Source organism: Patella vulgata, chromosome 5 (genome assembly GCF_932274485.2).
Source record: "Patella vulgata chromosome 5, xgPatVulg1.2, whole genome shotgun sequence".
NCBI classification, from domain to species: domain Eukaryota; kingdom Metazoa; phylum Mollusca; class Gastropoda; family Patellidae; genus Patella; species Patella vulgata.
The window spans coordinates 66826294-66852381 of NC_065883.2; the positions used below are offsets into that span (position 1 = coordinate 66826294).

General features: G+C 36.5%; 2 protein-coding genes across 2 annotated transcripts; one reads left to right on the plus strand and one right to left on the minus strand.

Moving 5' to 3' along the window:
* Window positions 1-256: 256 nt before the first annotated feature.
* Window positions 257-7413, minus strand: LOC126820423 (kelch-like protein diablo). The gene is made up of 2 exons (XM_050548376.2): window positions 7323-7413; window positions 257-5169 (listed from the first exon to the last, which is right to left on the minus strand). The coding sequence occupies exon 2, from the start codon at window positions 5143-5145 to the stop codon at window positions 3286-3288; it is 1860 nt and encodes a 619-aa protein (XP_050404333.1). The 5' UTR covers window positions 5146-5169; window positions 7323-7413; the 3' UTR covers window positions 257-3285.
* Window positions 7414-10933: 3520 nt separating this feature from the next.
* LOC126820460 (protein MEMO1) lies at window positions 10934-24187 on the plus strand. The gene is made up of 9 exons (XM_050548463.2): window positions 10934-11099; window positions 11792-11873; window positions 13528-13596; window positions 14689-14801; window positions 15310-15421; window positions 16529-16671; window positions 18050-18126; window positions 18596-18700; window positions 19974-24187. Exons 1-9 carry the CDS (start codon window positions 11048-11050, stop codon window positions 20109-20111), a joined length of 891 nt encoding a protein of 296 aa, XP_050404420.1. The 5' UTR covers window positions 10934-11047; the 3' UTR covers window positions 20112-24187.
* Window positions 24188-26088: the final 1901 nt, after the last annotated feature.

The following is a 26088-nucleotide window of genomic DNA, read 5'->3' on the forward strand; positions in this document are numbered from 1 at the left end:
TTTATTTCAATAATTCGCTTGCGCGTAGGGGTCTTTAGCAGTGGGAGGAAACTGGAGGACCCAGAGAAAACCCATGAGGTTGGACAGGCAACCCTACTCCTTGTCACGTACAACCGGGGATTCAAAACCACGCCAGTTGACTCAATGACAGGCTTTATGATACAGCGCGCACATGCTAACCATTCGGCCATCCAACCCCCCATCCCCCTAAGTAATACATGTATAACTCTAAAAAGACAAAATTTTATAAAGTTTTTATATCATTTAATGATATCTTTAATACAGTGAAGTTAAATAACAACATAATAAATATAATGATAATAATAATAATAAAAAGATATATTATTTTACATTTTAACAAAACAAAGAATAAATTACAAGTGTATAAAATAACATAATAAATCATTTTTTATACTTAATAAAAGAATAAAGAAAAAAGGAATATTTTAAATATTTCAAACTTAAAAAAAAACATAAACAAATACTTGGTATATCAATCAACATCATGGTTTTGTTTGGTAGAAAACAGGGTGAGAGCTCGTAATGTCAACATCATTGTCCAACATTTTACTAGTTGGTCCATCATCCTACCAGTCAGATCATTCAATATCCTACCAGTCAGTCATTCATGTTTTCAAATGTCCTACCAGTCAGTAAGTCATGTTTTCAAATATCCTACCAGTCAGTAATTCAAGTTTTCAAATATCTTACCAGTTGTCTACTATTTAACACCCTACTTGTTGGTCCAGTACATATGTAAGTCACTGTCAAACACCCTACCATTCAGTAATTCATGTTGTCAAACATCCTACCAGTCATTATTCAACATCCTGCCAGCAAGTCATTGTCAAACATCTTGTCAGTCATTATTCAACAACCTACCAGTCAGTCATTATTCAATATCCTACCAGTAAGTCATTGTCAAACATCTACCAGTCAGTCATTATTCAATATCCTACCACTAAGTCATTGTCAAACATCCTGCCAATCAGTCATTATTCAACATCCTACCAGTCAGTCATTATTTAATAATAATAATAATAATAATAAATTTGTATAGCACTGAGTGCTCCAGCTAACAGCTGCTCCTACCAGTCAGTCATTATTCAACATCCTACCAGTCAGTCATTGTCAAACATCCTACCAGTCAGTCATTGTTTTGTGGATATTGTTTACTAGAAAGTAAACAGTATAAAAATGGCAACATTTATTTAAGGTCCACTCAACACTACATGTACCTTTAGGTTATTATGGCCTGTATAATGGACCCTATTAAATAACTGAGAAATTGTAATTAATTGATCACACACGACTTTAAACCAATCCCCTCCCTGCACACAAAATGAACAAATGATATGTTTTTAAGTTAAATGTACACATACTTAAATCATGTCCATCTCCGACACAAACTAGGTCATTTTGGGACTAACATATGGTTAACATAGGAGTCTTTAGCAGTGTGAAGAAACAAGAGGTTGGACAAGCAACCCTACTCCTTGTCACATTCAAACATATTAAAGCACTAGATCACCCAATCCCCATCTTCAATAAGTACCCACCTGCCAATTTTTTTCGGCACATTAATATAGGTAACAAATTTGTTTGATTTTGTCAAATAAGCACAACTCATTTGGAATGATTTTGTTAAGTGCCCAGGTACATGTACAGGTAGTTATATTACACAACAAATTTCCACCATGTGCTAAATCTACATGTATCACAGTGTTTATGCAAGTTATTCGGTACTGTTCGGCTACGTCTATATATTTGGTTGCTTATTGTCGTAAAATGTAGTGGCACTAAGTAGCACAAATGTGTTTAAGTTTGCCTTCAGGACAGTTTGAAATCCAGTTAGTAAGACCAGTATGGTCAGTTTGAAATCAACTCAAATCAAGACCAATACTTCATGTCAGTTTGAAATCAACTCAAGTCAGGATCAGTACTTGGTGTCAGTTTGAAATCAACTCAACCAACACTTACTGTCAGTTTGAAATTCAGTCAGTCAGGAACAGTACACTACTTCGTGTCAGTTTGAAATCAACTTGGACATGCTTGTTACTTCGTGTCAGTTTGAAAGCCAGTCAATCAGGACCAGTAACTCCTGTTAGTTTGAATCCAGTCAGTAAGAATTAGTAGTTCCCGTCAGTTTGCATTCAGTCAGAACTATTACTTACTGTCAGTTTAAAATCCAGTCAATTAGAACCAGTTTAAAATCCAGACAGCATCAACACTTCCTGTCAGTTTGAAATCTAATCAGTCCGGACCAGTACTTTCTTTTATTTTGAAATCCAGTCAATTTGAACCAATACTTCCTGTCAGTTTGGATTCTAGTCCGTAAGAACCAGATTAAAATCCTGTTAGAACAAGCACTTCTGGTCAGTTTAACATCCAGTCAATCAGGACCAGTACTTCCTGTCAGTTTGAAATCCATTCAGTCAGAAATAGTACTTCCTACCAGTCAATAATGACCAGTAACAATGAATAAAATAAGATCCCCGGTACAAAATAATGAATAATTGTAATTATTACAGTGTTTCAACTGGTACAATGTACATATATAAGGTGATGTTAAATGGAGACATGTACATCATGTAGTCTCTGTCATAGGAACTTACATGTACCTTTTTTCTTTGAAACACCTGATACAACTTTGGCGTGGCAACACCAGTTACTTTGGTACATGTATGTTGCCATAGTGAAGTCCTATTTTATCCTTTGTATTTATGAACTTGGATTAACTCTTCAGTACTGATGGTAGTGTATTTGTAAAAAATATTTGACATTCATTAAAATTTGTAATAAGATAAATTTATTTTTTCTTTTTTACTTCTGTTCTCGATTCTAAAACCTGGAATTATAACGTTTCAGTAAACTAAAGATCTATGTGTACATTAAGAGTTAGCTCCCCTTAAAATAATTAGAGGCAGAACTAATTTGATTAAATACATATATGCATACATATATAGAACATTCAATTCAATTTGATGAAGCCAATGAGCTGAAGTTGACCTGTGTAAAATTTATAAATGTACCTCCCCTGAAGTCAATGAGCCATGTAAATTTTATAAATACAGGTTACCTTCCCTGAAGTCAGTGAGCCGTGTAAATTTATTGTATGCAGGTTACCTCCCTTTACATCAGCATCCTGTTGGACTAGATGACCGTAGGACAGAGACTAGAAAAATGGGATGTTATTTTGGCAGATATATTCAAATAGGAAGTGATAGCAGTGGAAAATGATATCTAGATGCATGCTGGGAAAATATGGAATGCATAGGTCAAGGGTCAAGTATCCACATCCGGCCGGAAAACTTGTGACAGTCGCCGAGTGTGGAGTTTTGCTGCGACACATCCATAACTACGTATATCACACAAGTCTGACTCGATCTGTTCCCAAATATTTTTGACACGGTCCAAACGACACACTATATTATAACGATAAATCCTAAATGGTGAACGCTGATATTCCGTTGTTCCACATGCGTAAATTGTTCCGTTCATAATCATCAAACCCACGTTATAAATCTCCTCAGGTAACTCCGGTCCTTGTCTCCATTGATTCTCCGCAATATTATAGATTTCCACAGACTTCAGTGCCTCGCGATTTATCGTATGTGTTAACTGAGCGTAGATTTGGCCACCTGCGACGAGTATCTCATCGTCAACTGTACATGCACCAAAATTAAAACGTGGAGTTAACATTCCTGCTAACGTACTCCACTCTGTCTTTTTGGGGTCAAATTTCATGACGGTATTATGAGCTCCGACTCCTGTCCGTCCACCTAACAGATATATTTCACCGCGATACACTACAGTCGATAAATCCACTAATGTCGTTGGCATCATACCCACATAGTTCCACCGATTTTTCGCGATATCGTAACACTCGACAATCTCTGTGGGATGCTGGTTGACAGTCAGGCCACCTAGACTGTATATTTTTCCTTCGTGGAAGGCAAGAGAAAAATTGGATTTTGGAAACAGCATGGGAGCACGATTTACCCATTTATTATGATCATTGTCATATTGATAAAAATCTTTACGTACGGTTTCTTCTTCAAAATCATCGAACGAATCCTCGTCAGACGCAGCCTCGCCGTAATTTTCATGATAAATATAATTCCCACCGGCAGTGTATATATTATTATCTTCCGTTACTATAACAGCGGGGTCTTCAACACAATAATACCCGCTTCGTTCCCGCGTCTCGGGAAAAGTTTCCATGATATACGCTTCACGCGTTAACGGATTATAACAGTTTATTGACGGTTTGTTTTGGTCGAGTCCGCCGATTAATAAAATACAATATTCAGGCTGTATCATTCCTGACCGTAATGACAGAGCAAAGTTATAATCACCGGTGTAGGTCTCCGGATTATCTTCGAAATCCTGCATGGCATTAAGTAGGGCAATACAGCGCTCACATTGCTGTACCATATAGTTCTGGGCGATGTTGTCCTTGATATATTTCATACTCAGTAAAACTAGGCGGACGTGTGGAAGGAGATCCCCGATATATTTCCGACGTAGTTTTATGTCATGGTTTATCCAGACCATAATGGCTTCATACACTATGTCCTCCTTCTCTACGTTTAATTCATCTGAGGAAACTATTTCTATCACTCTATCTAAAGGTAATGATTTAAATTCTTCGAGTTTTGCCACATCTGGGAAATGTTTTTCTGTGTATTCACGCGCCTTTTGTTTTAATTCTTCACAATTATGAATCTGGGCGAACGTCTGGATTCCAATACAGTTCATGGAATCAAGCTGTTGTTCCATGAATTTGGCAGAGGCTTGTTGAACCGGAATGATCTGAAATAATGAGGCGGCTGCTAACAGGTTTTGAGCGTTTGCTCGTGTTATTTGTAATTCTCCCGTGTAAGCGTAATTAATGATTTGAGCAACTGATTTTGCGTCTACTTCGTGTAAGAAGATGTGGCGCTGGGAACTTTCGTGCATACTTGAAGTAAACATGGCCTTAAAATATGGACTAGTTGCCGCCAAGACATTGCGATGGCACGGAATACGGATTTCTTGAACACATATATCAACATCTATCAACTGTCGATCATCAAACATGGATTTCATCTCAACCAGAACTCGACCCATGTGGGCGTCGTTTTCAAAACACATCGTCTCCATTTCTACTTGTCATTCTCTGCACGTCTGAAAAATCAATTTGGTTTCATTTAATATTCATGATGAATTACATTTGTTGTAAATATAAATCACTGGTATATCCAGATATTATGCAGAAAATGAAAGGTGGTGGGGTGAGGTTGTGACCATTGGAAGTATTTTATGGCTGGCTGTCCAAAACCATCCCATTTCCCGTCTGTTGGGACCAACTATTTTTTATATTATCTGTTGAAAAAATGAACTTGGACAGACAAAAAATAGATCTTTTCAGGACTAATATATGGTGGAATTTTATTTTAATAATTCACTTTCATGTGAATGCTTGGGATTAAAACACCAATAACTTGACCCAATGATCGACCTTATGATATAAAGCGCATGCATTAGACCACTCTACCACCCACACACACAGTAACACTGTTGATAGAGGAGCCATGCTGGCTCAGTGAGTGCAGGGCAGAGGGCATGGCAAGGGACAATGTATAGTCATTTGGATGGGATGAAAAAACAAGGTCCTGTGTACACATTGGCTTGCACATAAAAAATCCCTTGACAATTGGAATTTGATACAAGAGTAGGCCGTAGTGCCTGTTGTCCGGGCAAAATTTCTGTCATACTATAGCACACTGTTTGCCGTACGCCCGTCTTTATTAGCCCAGTTAGAGCAGAACAGTAGGACGTTAAACCCCATTTCATTTCATTTAATCTGAGGATAGAGTTAAATTAGTGGACAAAAATTGATACAGGCAAACAGAGTCATTCTATAAAATCTATAGCCCCAATAATCTGAGAGGTAGACGGATTCTACAAAGTCTAGCCCCAATAATCTGAGAGGTAAAAGGATTCTACAAAGTCTGGCCCCAATAATCTGAGAGGTAGAAGGATTCTACAAAGTCTAGCATCAATAATCTGAGTGATTTTACAGAGTCTAGCCCCAATAATCTGAGTGATTCTACATACATGTAGCCTAGCGCCAATAATCTGTGTGGTAAAAGGATTCCACAAAGTCTAGCCAAAATAATCTTGAGTGGTGGAAGGATTCTATGAAGTCTAGCCCCAATAATTTGAGAGGTGGACGGATTCTACAAAGTCTAGCCCAAATAATCTGAGTAGTGGAAGGATTCTATAAAGTCTAGCCCCAACAATCTGAGTGGTGGAAGGATACTACAAAGTTTAACCCAAATAATCTAAGTAGTGGAAGGAAGGATTCTATAAAGTCTAGCCCCAATAATCTGGGACGGTGGAAGAGCAAGTCCGAAGCCCCAATAATATAAATCAGCCAATCTGACATTTCATCCACAGAGTTTATCAGTGGTAATACTATAGGAACAAGCTTGGACATAAAGCATCTGTCAACAGACATTGTTATAATATACATTGTGTGATAATTTGTGCCTGACAAGGTCTGTGACAGCTGTCTTCTGTCCAGGCTTGTACATGTAGGCCTGTCTTGACACATGTGCACTGTGTCCATCACATCGTGTAGGCTGCATGTATTTTGCATAATATGTAGTCCAAGTCGTTTAGTTAACTCATATATTACAGACCTATCATCTCTGGAAATAATATATAACAGGTGCTGGCAATGACAATACTGTCTTACTGTTAACTGATGTTTTACTATAGCCTATAGTGTCTGTGTCCTTCGGATCTGTTCATATATTTATTAAACCACACAGTATTCTATTCAGTTACTATGAGATTCATTTTATATAATCTCTAAATCTTTAACATTCAGTTGCATTAAACAATTACAGGCCTGCACAATAGGCCTTTATAGTAACAGAAATGCCCTCTATTATACTCTACAAAATTCAATTCAATGATTTTTCTGAAAGTTTTGGGGGTCTCTTAATTATTCAATTTCTGCTCATTTGGCAATAAAATATGGCAAAAGCATCCATTTTACCACACTCTTTATCGGATAAACGAAAAAAATATATTTTCATATTAATTTTCATTTAAATTTAAGGAAATAGTGAAAATTGTGAAAATTATAATATTAAAATTGAGCAGCCTTCTCTCAGTCTATTCTTAGTAGGAATGAATCATCGTTTCGTTGACGTAGTCACAGAAAATTTTAAAATCAACCAAAATGTCTAAGAATGAAATTACAAATTAAGGCATAGCATACGATTTTTTTTAGAATTGCATGAATAAATATAAAAGCTTATTTTTACCAAACGTGCAAGATTCCTGTTGGTGCTACATCAGTAAAGTTTTTCTCCTCTCGGTTAACTGTACTATCAACTCTAAATAGAAAGCGACCTCTAGTGATTTCTACGTTCAAGGGATATAACTCCATTTATTATTTTAAAGGGACACTTGTTGAGAAGGTGATGAATAATGATCAGAAATAAATTGAAAAGAAATGGAGTTTAACGCCCTACTGTTCTGCTCCGACTGGACTAGTGAAGACGGGCATACTCCATACTGTGTGCCTTTCGGCAAGCTTTGCACAGACAGCGGCGTTTCCGACCATCACTTCATTAAATTTAACAATTTGACGGGACCTCGGTTGTTGTCCCATCCGAACGACTAGACGCCGTTCCTTCATGCTCTCTATTCTGTACCACTGACAAGGGAAATCACGCTGAAAGATCCCGATGAAATTTCTCGGCTTAAAAAATAAATGTTTGAACGCGTTTTCTAGGGTCCGGTGGAATGGCAAGGCGGTGACACCAAACTGAAATTAAAATCCTGCTCGCAAATATGGGTATATCAAAAGAAATGAAATGAAGTGGGGTTTAACGCCCTTCTGTTCTGCCCCGACTGGGCTAATGAAGACGGACATACGCCATATATGTATACAGTGTACCATAAGGGACATTTTGTTCGGTCACCGGCGCTACAGCCTACTCTTAGCCTATATCAATTTCAACTGCCAAGGGTTCTTTTACGTAAACGCCAACGTGTACACAGGACCTCGGTTTTTCTTCCCATGCCCTATGTCGTGCATCACTGACATGGGTGGGGGGGGGACCACGCCTGAAAATCCAGATAAACATTCTCGGCCAACACCAAGATCGAACACGGGACCTCCAGATTAGTGAGCCAGGATATCAAAAGTACCAGAAACTATACCGAGGCTTTTAGACATTTTGTCATTGTCGACGATCAAAAAGTCAAGAGACGTTCGAGTCACCGCAAAAAACCCTATCCGTCGAGGGCGCCGACTACAGTGAGCATTCGCAACCTGGACAATTCTAACTCCCCTTGTCTGTACATGTTAAGGTCGATTAGTTTGGCTTGGGTGGCACACGAAGACTGTCATGTTTGCATTATGTTAAGAGAAGAATTTTACCCAGACAATGGAGTTTCCATTTTTCCTTGCCAGGCCCTCCGTCCTACAATACTAACAAGATGGAAAGTAGCAATCTGTTTCACAGAGGTATTGCAGAAGCCTTTTTTATAACTCTGTATAAGATGAGAGAGAGAGAGAGAGAGAGAGAGAGAGAGAGATCGGTTTAAACGTCCACTCGACAAAAACTCAAACTAGGTCATCTGTAGTTGGACGCGTTTTAAACTACAACCAATCTCGAGGCGTTAAATTTATTAATGAAATTACAGAGAGAGAGAGAGAGAGAGAGAGAGGGAGGGGGGTATCGTCCACTCGACACAAACTAGGTCATTTTGGGACTAACATATGAATCAATTTTATTTCAATAATATGCTTGCGCGTAGGGGTCTTTAACAGTGGGAGGAAACCGGAGGACCCGGAGAAAACCCACGAGGTTGGACAGGCGACCCTACTCCTTGTCATGTACAACCGGGGAATCGAAACTCCGCCAGTTGACTCAATGACCGACCGTATGATACAGCGCGCGCGTCCTAACCATAACAATCCAACCCCCCTCTGTATAAAATGACTGACCTACAAAAGCTCAAGTATGTCTTCTACATGTGACATCAATCATATGGCGTCGATCATTAGCTCGACGGCTCGTGAATTGCTTACATAAGACATAGTATCGTAAACGTGTCCGGACAGAATAGTGCCTTTTACTCGTTTTATATACCCATATATATACACTAAGTATAGGAAATATTTATTATCCAGATACTTCAAACACCTTACTTTTCTTTTCTAATGCTTCCAAAAATGTTCTAGAATTTACTTTGCTGGATGAAAAAAGTCAACATTGTGAGCTATTAAAGGCTCAATACCACTCTTGTTGTAACTGAATAATATGTCCCAATCTTTATTCTGGTCAAAAAATTGTACTATTTTACAATATTCCAATTAATTGATGATACAAATTTCATCTTAACACAGCTAATTTAATAAAATTGGAAAAATTCAACTAAATGATTTGAAAAGCCTGACGTAAAGATTTTCAAATGTGACTTGGATTTAATAATATTTTTGAACCCTCTGGACAAGTAAAATAGGATTTAATGGATAATTTACACAACAGGTAAGACACTAACACATCTAGTACTTAGAATAAGGCAATTTTTTATTTTCTGGAGCTATCAAGCCAGCAAGAGTGTTATTGTCCCTTTAACACACACACTAAATAAACTTGTTCAATTTGATTAAATGGAAGCAGAATAAATAGTTAACAAAATTCTTGAAGAATACTTAGTATTTTCGACTAAAATCGTCGATTCAGGTGTCTGTTCTCAAGCAGCGGGGCTAACTGTAAACATACAGCATAAGTTTAGTATGTTTGGATGATTGTAGCGGTCTATAGCGGGAAAGTCAGGACTTGGATATCCCGAGGAACTTTCCTGGCCGGTTTACCGGCGCCTTATACACGGCCAACACAGAGAACGATACCGGAAAAAAAAAGTCCTCATTATTACCTGCACCTTATTCTGGTGGGTACTTTTCATTGAAAAAATCAAACATTAATTCATGTAGACCTATACTTGTCATTTTAAAAAAAAAGTAGCCAAGCAATATGAGCCAATTTCTCCCCTATCGGACGATACTTTTAAGCAGTAATTTCTGTTGGTTATAGTTCGTATCAGGGACATACACTAATTGATGCATTTGTTTATTTCGTTGTTCAAAAACATAATTCGTCTTTAATGATTAACACAAAAACTTGTGTTTAAAATTGCTCATTTTAAATTTGTCTTTAAAATTCTTTGAATCTGATAGTCCTTCAAAACTCTATCTGTTGTACGCGACAAGGAGTAGGGGATCGCTTGTCCAACCTCGTGGGTTTTCTCCCGGCCCTCCGGTTTCCTCCCACTGCTAAAGACCCCTAAATGACCTAGTTTGTGTTGAGTGGACGTTAACCCCCCCCCCCTCTCTCTCTCCCTCTCTCTTTAAAACTCCCATACTGAGCAGTGAATATTCGCTCGGCCGCTATACTGATAAGAAAGGATGACATCGATGCAACTTAATGAGCCCCAAATATTAACGTTTTTCCTGCGAGTGTGACAAATTAAATTCTAAAATATTTTTTTTATGTATTAGAAAAATAAATAACGACGTTTGAAGTAATTGTAGGTAATAAATATTTCCTATTTTTTAGTGTAAATGGGTACGGTATTAAAATGAGTAAAAGGCACCATTCTGTCCCAGTAACGTCTTATGTTTAAACAATGCACGCCCCATTGTGCCAAGGATTGACGCCGCGTGATGTGACGTCACGTGTTGAAGACTGTCATCTTTTACAGAGATATTAGAAGACTTTCGTACTCCTCTGTGAAACAGATTGCAAAACTCCGTGGAAGCCCTTTAACAGAAGTGGGTGGGCTTTTCTTGTTGATTGACAACTCCACATTTGACATCAAATGCGCATGCGTATTTGGATCATAACTTCCGGTGAAAAAAAAATAACAGAAGATTGGAGAGAAGCAGTAGACGGGACTAAGAACTATACCGAGAACTCCGATAGTTTTATTTAGGCCAGGGAATTTATCAGATTCTGCCAAAATTGGGTCAAGTATGTCCAAAGTACGCCGAGCAACGCATGCAGGGAGTTGGTACAACGATTCAGGTACTAACAGTCAATGAATTTGTAAATAGTTCGTCGAAATAATCCCATCTGATGTTAAGTCAGTAGCAAGCAATGGAGCGAAACCGAGAAACAAAGGAATTATCTCGTCAGCTGATCGGGGTTATACCTACATACTGTACAGCTGGGAAAAGGTCAAGAGTTCAGGACATAACAGGAATTAATTAACAGTTCTGTGATTATATCTGTAGCCTCCGGTATATTTATTACAAAAATAGTATAATGATAAAAAATTTTAATTTATGTACCTGTAAAATAAGTGATATCAGATGGTTTTTGAATGAGAAAGCCCTCGCTTTGTTATGATTTCAGAATCTGAAAACATTATTTAATTTCTGAACATGTAGCTCCAATTTTGTCTAAAACATAGACTAACCCATTCACCAACCTTGTCCATAAAATACAGGTAACAGGTGTGCTGGGTGAACAGATTCATATATAGATTTATAGCCCCTAAAAAGCTGAAATAATAGCTTAAAAAAAACAACAGCGACTATTTATTTAATCAAGAGCTTGAAGAATTAATTAGATTGCTTTGGCTGAAGCGTTTGTGTTCTGTCATCAAAAATGTTGTTCACATATTTTGATTACAAAATAACTTTTCATGTATGTGAGGAGTCGCCTGGAAACCTGTGTTTTTGTAATTCATACACTATGACCTTATCTGTTTGTAGGTGATGAGTTGCGACATCAACTAGAAGGCTGGTTAAACAAAGCTAAGTCTTTACAACATCCAGCCAGAGCAATAATAGCTCCGTAAGTAAAATCAATGTTTTCCTGGCCAGAGTCCAAATGATTCTGTTGAAACCGCGGAAGATGTAAGTTATTATTGTTGTGATATGAAAATAAACACTGGTCATTGGGCACTAGTGTGTAAGAAACAGCGATGACAATACTCCAAAATTAAAAAGTCACCTAAAAAGCTTCATAATCTTTTTTAAATAATGCAAGAAATTATGTCAACATATCCTTTCCATAAGCATAACACGATCCCAAATGTCAATGTTACCTGCCACAGGTAGATTTCCGCTGTTCTCTGTGAGTAGTCATAACTTTCCTTGAATAAACGAGCCATGACGTCATTTTAGTCCTTCTGCTCATATTCTCGTCTATATTTCTATAAGCAGAAGGACTAAAATGACGTCACAGCTTGTGTATTGGTGGAAAGTTACGACTACTCACGGAGAACGGTGAAAATCGCTAACATTGAAATTTACCTGTGGCAGGTAACATTGAGATTCGGGATCGTATAATGCTTATGGAAAGGATATGATGACATAATTACTTGCATTATTTAAAAACAAATTATGAATCTTATCCAATGACCTTTAAACATTTTGATGTATTAAAGACACATTCTGTAAAATTATATAAAGAGCAACCTTTCTTTCTATAATGGGTAATAAATAGATAATGCAAAATGAATATATTGAAAATTTCATTCAAATTTCTCTATTCTGAGCTAAGTTGTGACCATTTGAACTTTTGATAAGATGTGGTATAGTTTATTTAATATAGTAACAACAGTACTTGTTATTCAAGAATTATCCTCACTTAGCCATTTTAAACTTAAATCGTGAAATGACATCCATGTTTTAATCTCTTTAAATCTCTGCCATCCGATGGTCTGGAGAATTGACTAAATGGCCGCCATATCCAACATTAGTATACTGTAATTCGGTCCTACTGGCATCTGTTATACACAAAAAGACTAATTAAACCTTTTCAATTTTATTAAAAGGAAGCAGAATAAATACATCTCAAAATATACTATGTGTTTTCAACTAAACCGTCGATTTTGCATTTAAAACGTGGGTCAACTAGCTTAGTGTCTGTTCTCAAGCGGATCTTATTGTAGACAAACAGTGTAAGTTTAGTATGGCTAATTACAGCATTGAAATAAATAAGAATGTAATTACATGACTTAAAGCATTTTTACTCTAAAATCTTTAAAAGTAAGGACTGATGCACACCTTCTGTCAGCAAAGTTACTTCAGTTATTCCGAAACTAAAATATTTTTGTTTACGCTGCAATGCAGGGAGAAACTTTACTTTGTCTCACCCTTTTCAAATTTCAATTGACAACAGAGGTCTATAAAAGTAACACATACTATCAATTGGTAAATTTTACCCAGTTATTTGTCTCATTGAAAATTACCAAGTCCGTCTGTCTATAACAAGTGGGATTCTAGGTGGAAGTGGAAAAATCCAGAATGTTTTTGCCGAAATTTTCTGGTTGTGTGACCAGTGTTCTAACTGTACAATGTACATGTATCAGTCATCAGCCCGGGTTTCTAATCGGTTTGTGATGCAAATGCATGCTTCCTAGAAAATTTTTTAGTTACCATGAACAATCCTACACAAAGGGAGGACATTTTGTATTAAGGAAAGCTATTGTTTATGATTGTAGGCATGCTGGGTATTATTACTGTGGATCATGTGGTGCTCATGCGTATAAACATGTGGATGCAACTCGAGTGTAAGTATTTTAATTTTGTTTATTTATACTAATTTTGATTCTAACCTTGTGGGTTTTCTCCAGGTCCTCCGGTTTTCTCCCACTGTTAAAGACCCTTTAGCGGTAGCCAATTATTGAAATAAAATTGAACCATGTGTTAGTCCTGAAATGACCTAGTTTGTGTCAAGTGGACGTTAAACCCCGTTTCTCTCTCTCTCACTAATTTTGTTTATTTATATTATTGCTATATTTTTCGGGGTTTTGCGAATGTGAAGCCAATGTCTTAAACAATGCATCAAGTTATATGTGGATGAAAATAATTGCTCAGAAACTTTCGTTCCTGTCTTCGTCATCTGATAATAAGACTCATACAACAAAGTCAAACCACATTTTTTAGCCCCTTTCACCACGTGTTTATTTTACTTACCCATCGACTTACACAAATGTATTTTGAGCTTGCACTATCTTGTATGTATTAAAGCTAAAGTAAAAGATCGAATTTGTATCTAAATAAATGACTTTTTTGTCTGTTCTTTATTTGGGAAATGATTTTGTTGTCATTTACATAGTGTATAGTTTAGTTCCCCATTGCTTTCTATCATAAATTTAAACAACTAATAATTTCTTAATTCTGGTTCAGTGGTGTGTTTAAAGCAAGAAATTGGAACATTTAGGGCTACCTAATATAATTATATGGTCCATTCGACTATCTGCAAGCTTATACATTTGATACATTTATCGTGACCGCTTACAAGGAGATCTCGCTGAATGGGAGTGGCTGTTCATACAGATTCTACTGTAAATGCTGACATTAATGTGATCTTGTTATACCACAATAATTACGTAAAAGTTATCTAAAATTAAATTTAGATGGTGAAATGGCAGAACAAGATGGAATGATACCATTACCGTTGCAATTTGTGATCTCTCCTTGTAGTCTCCCTAGATCTCCCTCACTTCTCCTTATTTTGCCTGTAGGGAGAAGTGACTTCTCCCTAAAAATTGATCCTAGGTTGAGCCCTGCTTTCACCAATGTCTAAATTAATTACACCATTTGATGATGGAGGGCTTGTCTGCAGACCTGATGAATCCTGGTCTGTCTTTTAATTTTAGGAAGCGTGTGTTTATTTTGGGTCCATCACATCATGTTCGTCTGTCTGGCTGTGCTCTCTCCACCACTGAAAAATATCAAACTCCTCTATTTGATCTTCATATCGATAGTAAAAGTAAGTGCAGCATTTTTGATGAAATTTTTCTACTTGTACAATATACTGGACTTTATTGATTAGTAGCACCAGTGAGCTGCAGATGTTTGATGATGCCGGGGCAACTCTTTGATTGTACAAACCATAGACTCAAATATAGAGCCTAGAAATGTCAGATAGGAAGACATTTTATTTATGAAAAAAAAAACTTGATGAAATTAACCTTTTATTCCAATTAAAAAGCTCAGCTTGTGCAGCAAAGTTAAGAATGATAGTTTCAAATTTAATTTCACTCTTTGATTACATGCCCCCCTGAAATGGATGTCCGGGGCCACTGCCCCTTCTGTGCCCCTCTCTGCATTTCTACTGAACGCCACTGATTTGTACTGTAACAGGATGTGATTCAATTTATGTTAATCAGGTTTGAATTCAATTTACTGTATGGAACTGGATGGAATATTTTCGTTCATGTTTATATATAGTAGATGAGAATTGTTGTAAAAAATTTGATTTTATATATTGTTTGTAGTTTATGAAGAACTTTATGCAACTGGTTCGTTTGAGAATATGTCGTTAGATACAGATGAATCGGAACACAGCATCGAAATGCATTTGCCTTATATAGCCAAGGTTATGGAAAGGTAAGCTTATAGTTCAGATGGGTCGGGGGGGGGGGGGGGGGCAAATGGTTAGCACGCATTGGATCATATGGTATGTCATTGAGTCAAGTGGCATGGTTTCGATTCCCCCCCTTGTACGTGACAAGGAGTAGGCTTGTCTGTCCAACCTCGTGGGTTTTCTCCGGGTCCTTCGGTTTCCTCCCACTGCTAAAGACCCCTACATGCAAGCGAATTATTGAAATAAAATTGAACCATATGTTAGTTCTGAAATGTGTCGAGTGGATGTTAAACCCCATTTCTCTCTCTTTCTATAGTTAGATAAGTGTTGATTAAATGACAAAATCTCTTTGATTTCAGTCTAAAATATAATTGTAGATTTAATGGAATTTTAAATTTGCTTTGTGGGATGAAAATCTGTCTGTGTAGAAATTTTTGGACCGGGAACTGGTCACTAACCGCTACTCATCTTGTTGTTCATTTTGGTATGACGCTCTTCGAACAAGCCTAAGGCTCTGTCAATTCAAGTCCGATAGTCATGGAAATTGGCATGCTTCTTTGAACAATTCTGCATCTATTTGGTGAATTTTATTTTTGAATTTCATCCAAGGACATGGTTAGTTCCTGGTCCATAGTACGATCATACTTGTTTTGTCAGTGTTAAATTATAACCAATTATGTGTTCCAATGGCACTACCGTAAGGGAGGTTGGATGGCATGGTTAAGGTGTGTGCGCCGCATCATAAGGTCTGTCATTGAGTCTACTGGCGTGGTTTCGATTCCCCAGTTGTACGTGACGAGAAGTAGGGTCGTCTGTCCAACCTCGTGGCGTTTCTCCGGGTCCGCTGGTTTCCTCCCACTGCTAAAGACCCCTACGCGCAAGCAAATTATTGAAATAAAATTGAACCATGTGTTAGTCCCAAAATTACCTGGTTTGTGTCGAGAGGACGTTAAAACCCATTTATCCCTCTCTCTGTCACCACAGTCGGCTAAAAATTAAACAAGCCAACATCTGCTTAATATTTCACAGCAAAAATTTAATTGATAGACGTCACATCACTAATCAAAACACCACCTTTAGATCAACCCAACTAGTATAATTTGATTGACAGCATGTTATGATTGTTTCAGTCGTAAAGATGAATTCACCATAGTGCCGATATTAGTTGGGTCGTTGTCACCAGAAAAAGAGCAACATTACGGGAAATTATTGAGTCGTTATTTAGCTGATCCAGAATCTTTATTTGTTATATCTTCAGATTTTTGTCATTGGGGTAAGTTATAATAATAATATACAGGGTCCGTCAAGAGGAAGGGCGGACAGCTGGGACACTTGTCAATTGGCCCAAATGTATGCCGCGTAATGATGTTTTTTTTAAAAGATTTTTTGACATAAATTAAAGATACATTGTACAGTAAGTATTTATCGGGTGGTTATTTCCATTAAAAGTATGGCAAATTCGGTACATATGGAAAGTATAGACACCCAATCTTACTACAAAATAAACCCAAACTCAAAAAACACCCATGGGGCGAGCACTGGGCAAAAATGTCAGGGTATCACTAACTGGTAACCTGACTGTTGTCTGCCAGCTTATTGTGTGCTAGCTAGACTGAGGGAGTGGTTGTTATTTCTTGATCAAATGGTTAGGCGGTTTTGGGAACATTGAGGGGTGTCAACGTACAAAAGACTGCAATTAAACGGCGGAAAAAGAAGTTGACAGAGAATAATTAAGAATTTACTTAGGGCTCAATATGTACGGTAAAGGGACAGTAAGTAATGACTAATGCATTCTGAAAAATGGAACCTCCCACAATGAATCGAGGTGATAGCCATGGCTTGTAGCAACAGTTTAATTATCTCCCCTGCGTAAACAATGTTTTGAGAGGGATTTGAAGCAAACCTAAGATAGATTAATTAGTTTGAATATTTTTTTTAGTCTAAATATCAAATCACACAGTTTGTACACAGGAAAGTATCTTTAATAAAAGAATACACTGTTACGTGATCGTAAAGTAGAAGAAAACTAATGACTTCTCTGAATGTTGGTACCTAGTAGCATGGGTAGTGAATTAAGAGCCATAAGCCACCTGCCAGGGTTGTGGTTCCCCGACCTGTCCTCGTTCCACTTGAGGCTTAGTCACTGTCAGGGTAACCGGGCCCCCTTCTGAATCTAGTTCACAATGATTTTCGGTATTTTAATAAATAAACAAATAGTTTATGTGATGAAAAAGAATTTCTGTTTGATATTTTGGCGTCTGACAGTCAAAGTTTTTGTAATTTCTATTTCTCCTTGAGGCTCTCGTAACCATCAGGGTATCCGGGCCCCCTTCCGTTTGAATCCAGTTTAATATGATTTTGGGTATTGAAAGAAAATAAACAAATAGTTTGTGTGATGAAAAAATGTTCTTTTTGTTATTTCTGTTGGATATTTTAACATCTGACGGTTGCGGTTTTTGTATTTTCTATTTCCACGTGAGATTCTCGTAACCAAAAGGGTATCCGGGGCCCCTTCCGTTTGAATCCAATTTAATATGATTTTGGGTATTGAAAAAAATAAACAAATAGTTTATGTGATGGAAGTATATTCTTTTTGTTATTTTGTCATCTGATTGGGTTGATGAAATGCAAATCATTATATTATATTTCAGGTAGAAGATTTCACTATACAGATTATGATCAAACACAAGGGGAGGTGTGGCAATCTATAGAAGCACTAGATAAAAAGGTTAGAGTTATTTCCCTTTTATATAGACGAGCAGTAGTCTCCTTAATTTTGCAACCAGAATGGGAGGGTTGAGTTTTTGACCAAATTTGACGTAACTAAGGAAGTTCCCTGTTTAATATCTTTGATTATTGATCCTTCTCCTTGATACCACAACAGACATAGAAATAATGAGTTTACTGATGCACTGTTAAAATTATATGGCATATACAGGCACAAAGACGAATTGTGCCAGATAAATCCATTTTCCAGAATTGAATGCGAATCAAACTAGACACCTTTAATGTAGAAAGAAGGTGTACCCCCTTTTCAATGAGCCATAATGATGCCCTACTGGCCGAATGACAATAGGTATAGTTTCTGTCAATTTTGTATTCTTACTTGGTTTAAATATATTATTTTATATTAACTTGGTATTTCACGATGTGGTCAATAATTTGATTGACAGATATGTTATTATGTGTGTTTTTAGGGTATGGATATTATAGAAAAAATGGATCCTGTTGGTTTTACAAAATATCTCCTGGAATATCAGAATACCATCTGTGGTCGGCATCCAATAGGAATCCTACTTAATGTAAGTAAAATATATATTGAGAGAGAGAAATGGGGTTTAATGTCCACTCGACACAAACTAGGTCATTTTGGGACTAACACATGGTTCAATTTTATTCCAATAATTTGTTTGCACATAGGGGTCTTTAGTAGCGGGAGAAAACCGGAGGACCCAGAAAAAACCCCATGATGTTAGACAGGCGACCCTGCTCCTTGCCACGTACAACCGGGAATCGAAACCATGCCAGTTGACTCAATGACAGACCTTATGATACAGCGTGCATGTGCTTACCATTCAGCCACCCAACTTCCCACTAAATCCACTATTTATTGAAGTCTTATATAGATTCATGGATGTAAAAGGGTTGTATATATTATGTTGACTATTATCATTGTAAAAGTGAAGGCATATGGAAACAACCTGAAAATCGTTTTAATTATTTAATGTCGATGAAACACTTGCACTGAGTAAAAAAGATAGCTGGGATCTCTTATTGTTCATATTTGACAATCTAGACTACAATATGGCTAAAATAATCATTTTGAGTGGTCATGTGGTTGCCATTGTCATGTGACAGCAATATCTGTGCACACACTGATCAGCAGTGAATATTCGCTAGGCCGTTACTGATAAGGATGACATCGATGCGACTTAATGAGCCACAAATATTAACTTTTTTTCCTCCGACAAATTAAATTCTAAAACATTTTTTTTATGTATTAGAAAAATAAATAAAGACATTTTAAGTATTTGTAGGTGAAAATTATTTCCTATTTAGTGTAAATGGGTATTAAAATGAGTAAAAGGCATCATTCTGCCCGAAACAGTAACATCTTATATAAACAATGCACGCGCCATTGAACCAGTGATTGACGCTGTGTGACGTGACGTCGTATGTTGAAGCCAGTCATCTTGTACAGAGATATTAGAAGACTTTCGTAATACTCTATAACAGATTGATCTATTATGCATTGATGGCTATATCTATTTGTTAAGGCCAGGTCAATTTACTTCAAGGTTGCTGAGATGTAAACAAGGTTAGGGCACATTGTTGTCGAGATTATCAGTTAAAGTTAGGGTAAGTATTAGGGCTAGGTCCACGGTTTTAGAGCTAGCCCTGTTTACATCTCGTGACCTTTGACCAAACTTGAAGTTGGCCTTATAAAATAGATCTAAACCGTGGATTGATCTTAAAATGGCTATATAGGGGTATCACCGTTTTGAGTGATCATGTGACAGCAATAGTCATGTACATTGATCTTAAAATGGCTATTGTGTCTGTTATATATTTCAGTGTATAGATGCTATCCGAAAGAATGGTAATGGATATAAAATGTCTTTCAAGTTTACAAAATATTCACAATCAAGCCAGTGTACTTCTTTACAAGATTCTTCCGTTAGTTACGCAGCCGGTTGTCTTATGTTTCATTGATAGCTATCCCCCTTTTAATTTACTCCAACATCTTCTTGTGTCTGCATCAACCTGAATCATGTACAGTCTAGTTAAGACTAGATGCTATGTTCATTCCGTTCCGTTTTTTGGGCTGATCACTCCATTAAAGGTGCATCATGTAAGATTTAGATAAAAAGCTGACTATTCTCACTATAGTAGTTCAAAAATAGGTCATGAAAACTGAATATGCTGAAAATTTCAGTCAAATTACTTGCTCCGAGCAAAGTTATGGTCGTTTGTAGAACAGTGTAGTCTCGATTGTCATTACTACTGTTGTTACGATAATAAACAAAGTCTTGATTATCTATTTTTAAATTTAGTCATTAACTGCCAATAGTATTTTAATCTGTTGAAAATCAAAACCATCCGGAGTTCTAGAGAGTTGATTATGGGCCTGGAATGTAAATAAATGTCTAATTAATGATTTGTATAACATTTTGAGGCCAAACGCTAAAGATCTGCAATAGGCAGATTTGCTTCTTGCATAATGCATTTTTAATTAACATCTCAAGACGTGTATGCAAATCACATTCAGGGCCTGCGATGTCGGCATGAAAAAAAATACACTTGATAGTCAATCAAATGTTCCGGACACCAGTTCTCTTTGCTAGTTAAGGGCGGTATCAAGACTTAAATTTTTTTTTGCAGAATTGACTATATCAAGGGGTTTTAAATGGTCTGTACCCATGACAATCAAATGTTACGAACATCAGTTCTCTTAGCCAGTTAAAGTCTGTCTCTTCAATCCCTTAAACATACATTATGCAAGAGTTAAATCTGCCAATTGCAGGTCTTTCTTTAGATCTGAAATGTTATCTAAATTAATAATTAGACATTTATTAACAAAACAAGAACCTAATCAACTCTCGATGGCATCAGATACTTGAGATTTTAACTAGATTAGAACGGTTCACCAATTTGAAAATTTAATTTAAAAATGGGAAAGCGAAGCTAAGTCTCGAATATACCAGTGCCCTGGTTACCACTATGCACACATCTTGTCAAAACTACAAACAGTGTTAACGTGGCTTAGAATAAAGTAATTTGAATGAAATTTTCAATATTTTCATTTGACATATATCTAATTTTGAGCTATTATAGCAAGAATGGTCAGTTCTTTATCTAAATCTTACATAATGTATCTTTAATGTATATCAAGGGTTTTGGTATCTTCAATATGACATTTCAAAAGGTTTTGCAGAGTTGACTGTATCAAAGGGTTTGATTGGTCTTTACATATTATTTCAATCAATCACATAGTGTCTATTGTTGAATGAGCTTGATAAAGACATGTCTTTAGATCAAGACGTAGTGGAATAAATCAACGATAAATAAAACGAATTGGAATGTTGATATAGATTTTAATTAGACTGTATTATGTAAAAGGATTATTTTCATCTTGTTTACATTATTGACCCTATGCACCACTTTTACTCATTCTAGTAAAAGTCGTACTTTAGCCATAATTTTTACAACTTTTATCGCTTTAAACATGTTTATAAATATATGATGGCTGAGAGAGTAAGGTGCTGGCTTACTAACCAGGAAGTCCCAGTTTTGAACCCGGTGTTGACTTGAGAAAGTTCCTCAAGTTGTGCAGGATGGACGGCCTGGCAAGGAACAGTGTCTAGTCGAGTGGATGAGACAAAAAACTGAGGTAAAACACACCTGATTCGATGAAGACTATGCAGAAATACTGCTGTCCGGCAAATTTTCCCACATAGCACACTGCATGATGTATGCCCAGCTGGTGCAGAACAATAGGATGTTAAACCCCATTTCATTTTATTTTAACCGATTTCCGAGTAATGTAATTTAACTTCTTTAATGGACATTTAGTAACTGAACATATTAACACAAGATACAATTTTATGGATACACAATTACTCAGTTTAATACTATGCGATGTTTCGATGAGGATAGTCTCATCTTGATCAGCCTAACATCACATAGTTTTAAATTCAGTAATTGTGTATCCATAAAATTGTACCTTGTGTTACAGTACTTTATTTTAGTCATAATCAAAGAAGCCTAGATCCTTTAAGATAGCCCTTTAAAAATGAACACTTAAATAATGTTGTAAAATCATCCTATTATTATAATTTCCTTTTATTTTTTTTCCATTTTTTTTTATATTTTGTATTTTTCATTATTTATTTTTATTTGCATGGTGATATTATGGAAGTATATGCCAATTTATTCAGGATGAGTGAGAATGAATATATTTGAAATATTTAAACATACATTATGCAAGAGCTAAATCTGCCTATTGCAGGCCTTTCTTTAGGCCTTAAATGTTGTCTAATTTATTGATTAGACATTAATTAACTAATCAAGGCCATAATCAGCTCTCGATGGCATCGGATTTCTCCGATATTAAATAGGTTAAAACTGTTCAGCCATATTTTGATTTAATCTAAAAATGGGAAGAGAGACTTAGCTTCGATCAACCAGTACGGTGGTTGAAATTATTGCACACGTCTTGTCAAACATTCAAAGGCTAATATCTTCGCTCGCAATAGAGTAATTTAAATGAAATTTTCAAATTATTCATTTTACATTATCTATTTTCGAACTATTATAGCAAGAATGGCTAGCTCTTTATCTAAATCTTACATAATGTATCTTTAAGATATCTGTGCATTTAGGAAATTTGGCAATTATAGGAAATAGTTTTTATTTCAATATAGGCCTTTTTATTTTACATGTTTTTATATAAACTAACCACATATATATTGTTATCTGTCACCATGGCCCCGGTTGTACGTGACAAGGAGTAGGGTCGCCTGTCCAACCTTGTGGGTTTTCTACGGGTCCTCAGGTTTCCTCCCACTGCTAAAGACCCCTATGCGCACGCGAATAATTGAAATAAAATCAAACCATATGTTAGTCCTGAAATGACCTAGTTTGTGTCGAGTGGACGTTAAACCCCATTTCTCTCTCTCTCTCTGTCACCATGGTTACATCTCTTGAGATGAAGTTGAAAGGTTTGGTTATAATTTTGGTTGGCCTGAGCCAGCTGTACTTGAAGAAACAATTACAACTTTACTAAATCTATGTTCTCTTTGAAGTCTGAATCTGGTAAGGCCACACCAATTGGATTTTCTGTTCTTCAGGAATGCCTGCTTCTTTTCTTCTCCAACCTTGTGGATTTTCACCAGGCGCTCTGGTTTCCTCCCACTGCTACATGCAAGCGAATTATTGAAATAAAATTGAACGATATGTTAGTCCCAAAATGACCTAGTTTCTGTCGATTTCTCTCTCTCTCTCTTTCTAATTCTTCAGGAAAAAGACTAATTTAAAAATTAGCTTTTGTTTCAAATTTTTAAGTTTTGAAATTTTAGACAAAACTTCTTTTACTTGAAATTGGGGGGTTGGATGGCTGAATGGTAACGTGCGCGCGCTGTATCATAAAGTCTGTCATTGAGTCGACTGGTGTGGTTTCGAATCCCCGGTTGTACGTGACAAGGAGTAGGGTCGCCTGTCCAACCTCGTGGGTTTTCTCCAGGTCCTCCGGTTTCCTCCCACTGCTAAAGACCCCTATGCGCAAGCGAATTATTGAAATAAAATTAAACCATGTTAGTCCCAAAATGACCTAGTTTGTGTCGAGTGGACATTAAACCCCGTTTCTCTCTCTCTCTCTTTACTTGAAATTACAGGGCTATTTCTTTATCAATACCCCAAGAACTGAAATATAAATTGATTTGGCTCTAAATTGATTAAAACAAATCTGATTAAAGCACAGATCAAATTTCGTTTCGTTTTTATAGTCAAATATTCGATTTTACTACACTTGGATCTGGAAGCATTGTTATTTAACTCGTGTTCTGCTTGAAATGAGGGGTCAGCCAATCAAATGGTCTGTCGAATCGAGCGTTTGACCTTTTTTGCGCGGAACTGTGGGTAGACATTAGCGGCAATAGAAATCAAAACAAAGCAAAAGTAGATTAGAAATACATGCCGATCGCTAATTGGTTAATCGAATGACTGACGTAATCGGGTCAAATGTGGCTTGCTTGGTACCTGACGTCATAGAACGTGAACACCCACTATAACTTGTTAGTGTAGGCCATCGAAAGTATAAAAAAACGAAACAAAATATAGATCTATATTTTAATTAGATTGAATTAAAGCCAGTTTGCCCAAGCAGTTAACTAGATATAAGGTTGTTACAGGTCCAGTGAAGACAAACATCTTGAAGATATTGTTAGATTTACAGAGAGAGAGAGAGAAATGGGGTTTAACGTCCACTCGACACAAACTAGGTCATTTCGGGACTAACATATGGTTTAATTTTATTTCAATAATTCGCTTGTGCATAGGGCTCTTTAGCAGTGGGAGGAAACCGGAGGACCCGGAAAAAACCCACGAGGTTGGACAGGCGACCCTACTCCTTGTCACGTACAATTAGATTTACAGAAAAGATGTTTATGGGTGCAGGATGCCAGAATAAAGTACTTAATTTTTAAAATAAATCTCATCCAAAATTATTAAAATTAAGTTATGGTCATTTAAAGTTATGGTCATTTTGCAAAAACAAAGTAATTTGGGGGTTTTTTTTTGGTTTTTTATATAAGCCACCCACTCTTCATGATTATTTTTTAATACTTGGATGTGCTTAATTATATAATTAAAAAAAAGTCTTTAAATAGTCTATGTTACATGTTTTTGATTTATGGGACATGTGATGTGGTCTCGAAACTTACTCCTGCAATCTGATCAAAATGCAGATCTATATTTCGTTTCGTTTTTTTTTTTTATACTTTCGATGGTCTACACTACATCAAGAACTGACCGGTTGTGGTGAAATTTCGCGTCAGAGGTCGTACGAACGAACGGCTTTGACCCTATAACGTCAGACATTGATTAATCAATCAGCGTTTCCAATTTTAGTGGTATACCTACAGTTCCATGTATCGCATGCCAAGAAGTCACCTTAACAGATGGTTTCATTGGCTAATCCATCACGCCATTCAGAACGCAGGTTATATTTATATACCAACTCTTCCAGAACATAGTGTAGTACAGACAAATAAAATGAAATTTTGAACTATAAAAACAAAACGAAATTTTGAACTATAAAAACAAAACGAAATAGAATCTATGTTTTAATCGGATTGTTACGCTGTATCTTAGAATGGGGAGTTGGGTGGTCAAATGGTTAATGCGTGCATGTTGGATCAGAAGGCCTATCAATGAGTCAAGTGGCGTGGTTTTGATTCAGCGCTTGTACATGACAACGAGTAAGGTCGCCTGTCCAACCTTGTTGGTTTTCTCCGGGTCCTCCAGTTTCCTCCCACTGTGAAAGCGAATTATTAAAATAAATTTGGACCGTATGTTTGGAAATATTGAATGAAGTGAACCATTTTTTGGACTGATGTCCCTACTAAAGATCACTGCTAACAAACATTTTAAGAATTAGAGTTTTCAAACCTTGTATTTGGGAAATGTTTGTAAATGAACAAAATATATGATGTTTTAACTCAATGCAAAGACTGGAAGTGGTTGTTTTTTGTTTTTTTTAAATATTGCCTCTTGAAAGAACAGTCAACATTTACAGGTGCAGTTGATAATAATATATATATATATATATATATATATATATATATATATATATATATATATATATATATATATATATAGACAAAGGGGAGATAATTATATTTGGTGTAAATACCGGTATGAAGTGTGTCAAATTATATAATACAAGTATGTTACAATATAATAATAAAAATATTATATTATCATTATATTAGCTTCTTGTTATTTTACACCCCAGAGTGCTTTCCCTTGTCATCTTGTCGTTCTTGTTATTTATAACAATTCTCTGCCTCTTTCTTCTCCCCAATTGCATTCCTGGCTCGCTAGCCTGGAGGTTGGGTGTTCGATCCCTGCATTGGCCGAGAAAGTTCATCCCGATTTTCCTGCGTGATTTCCCCTTGTCAGTGATGCACGT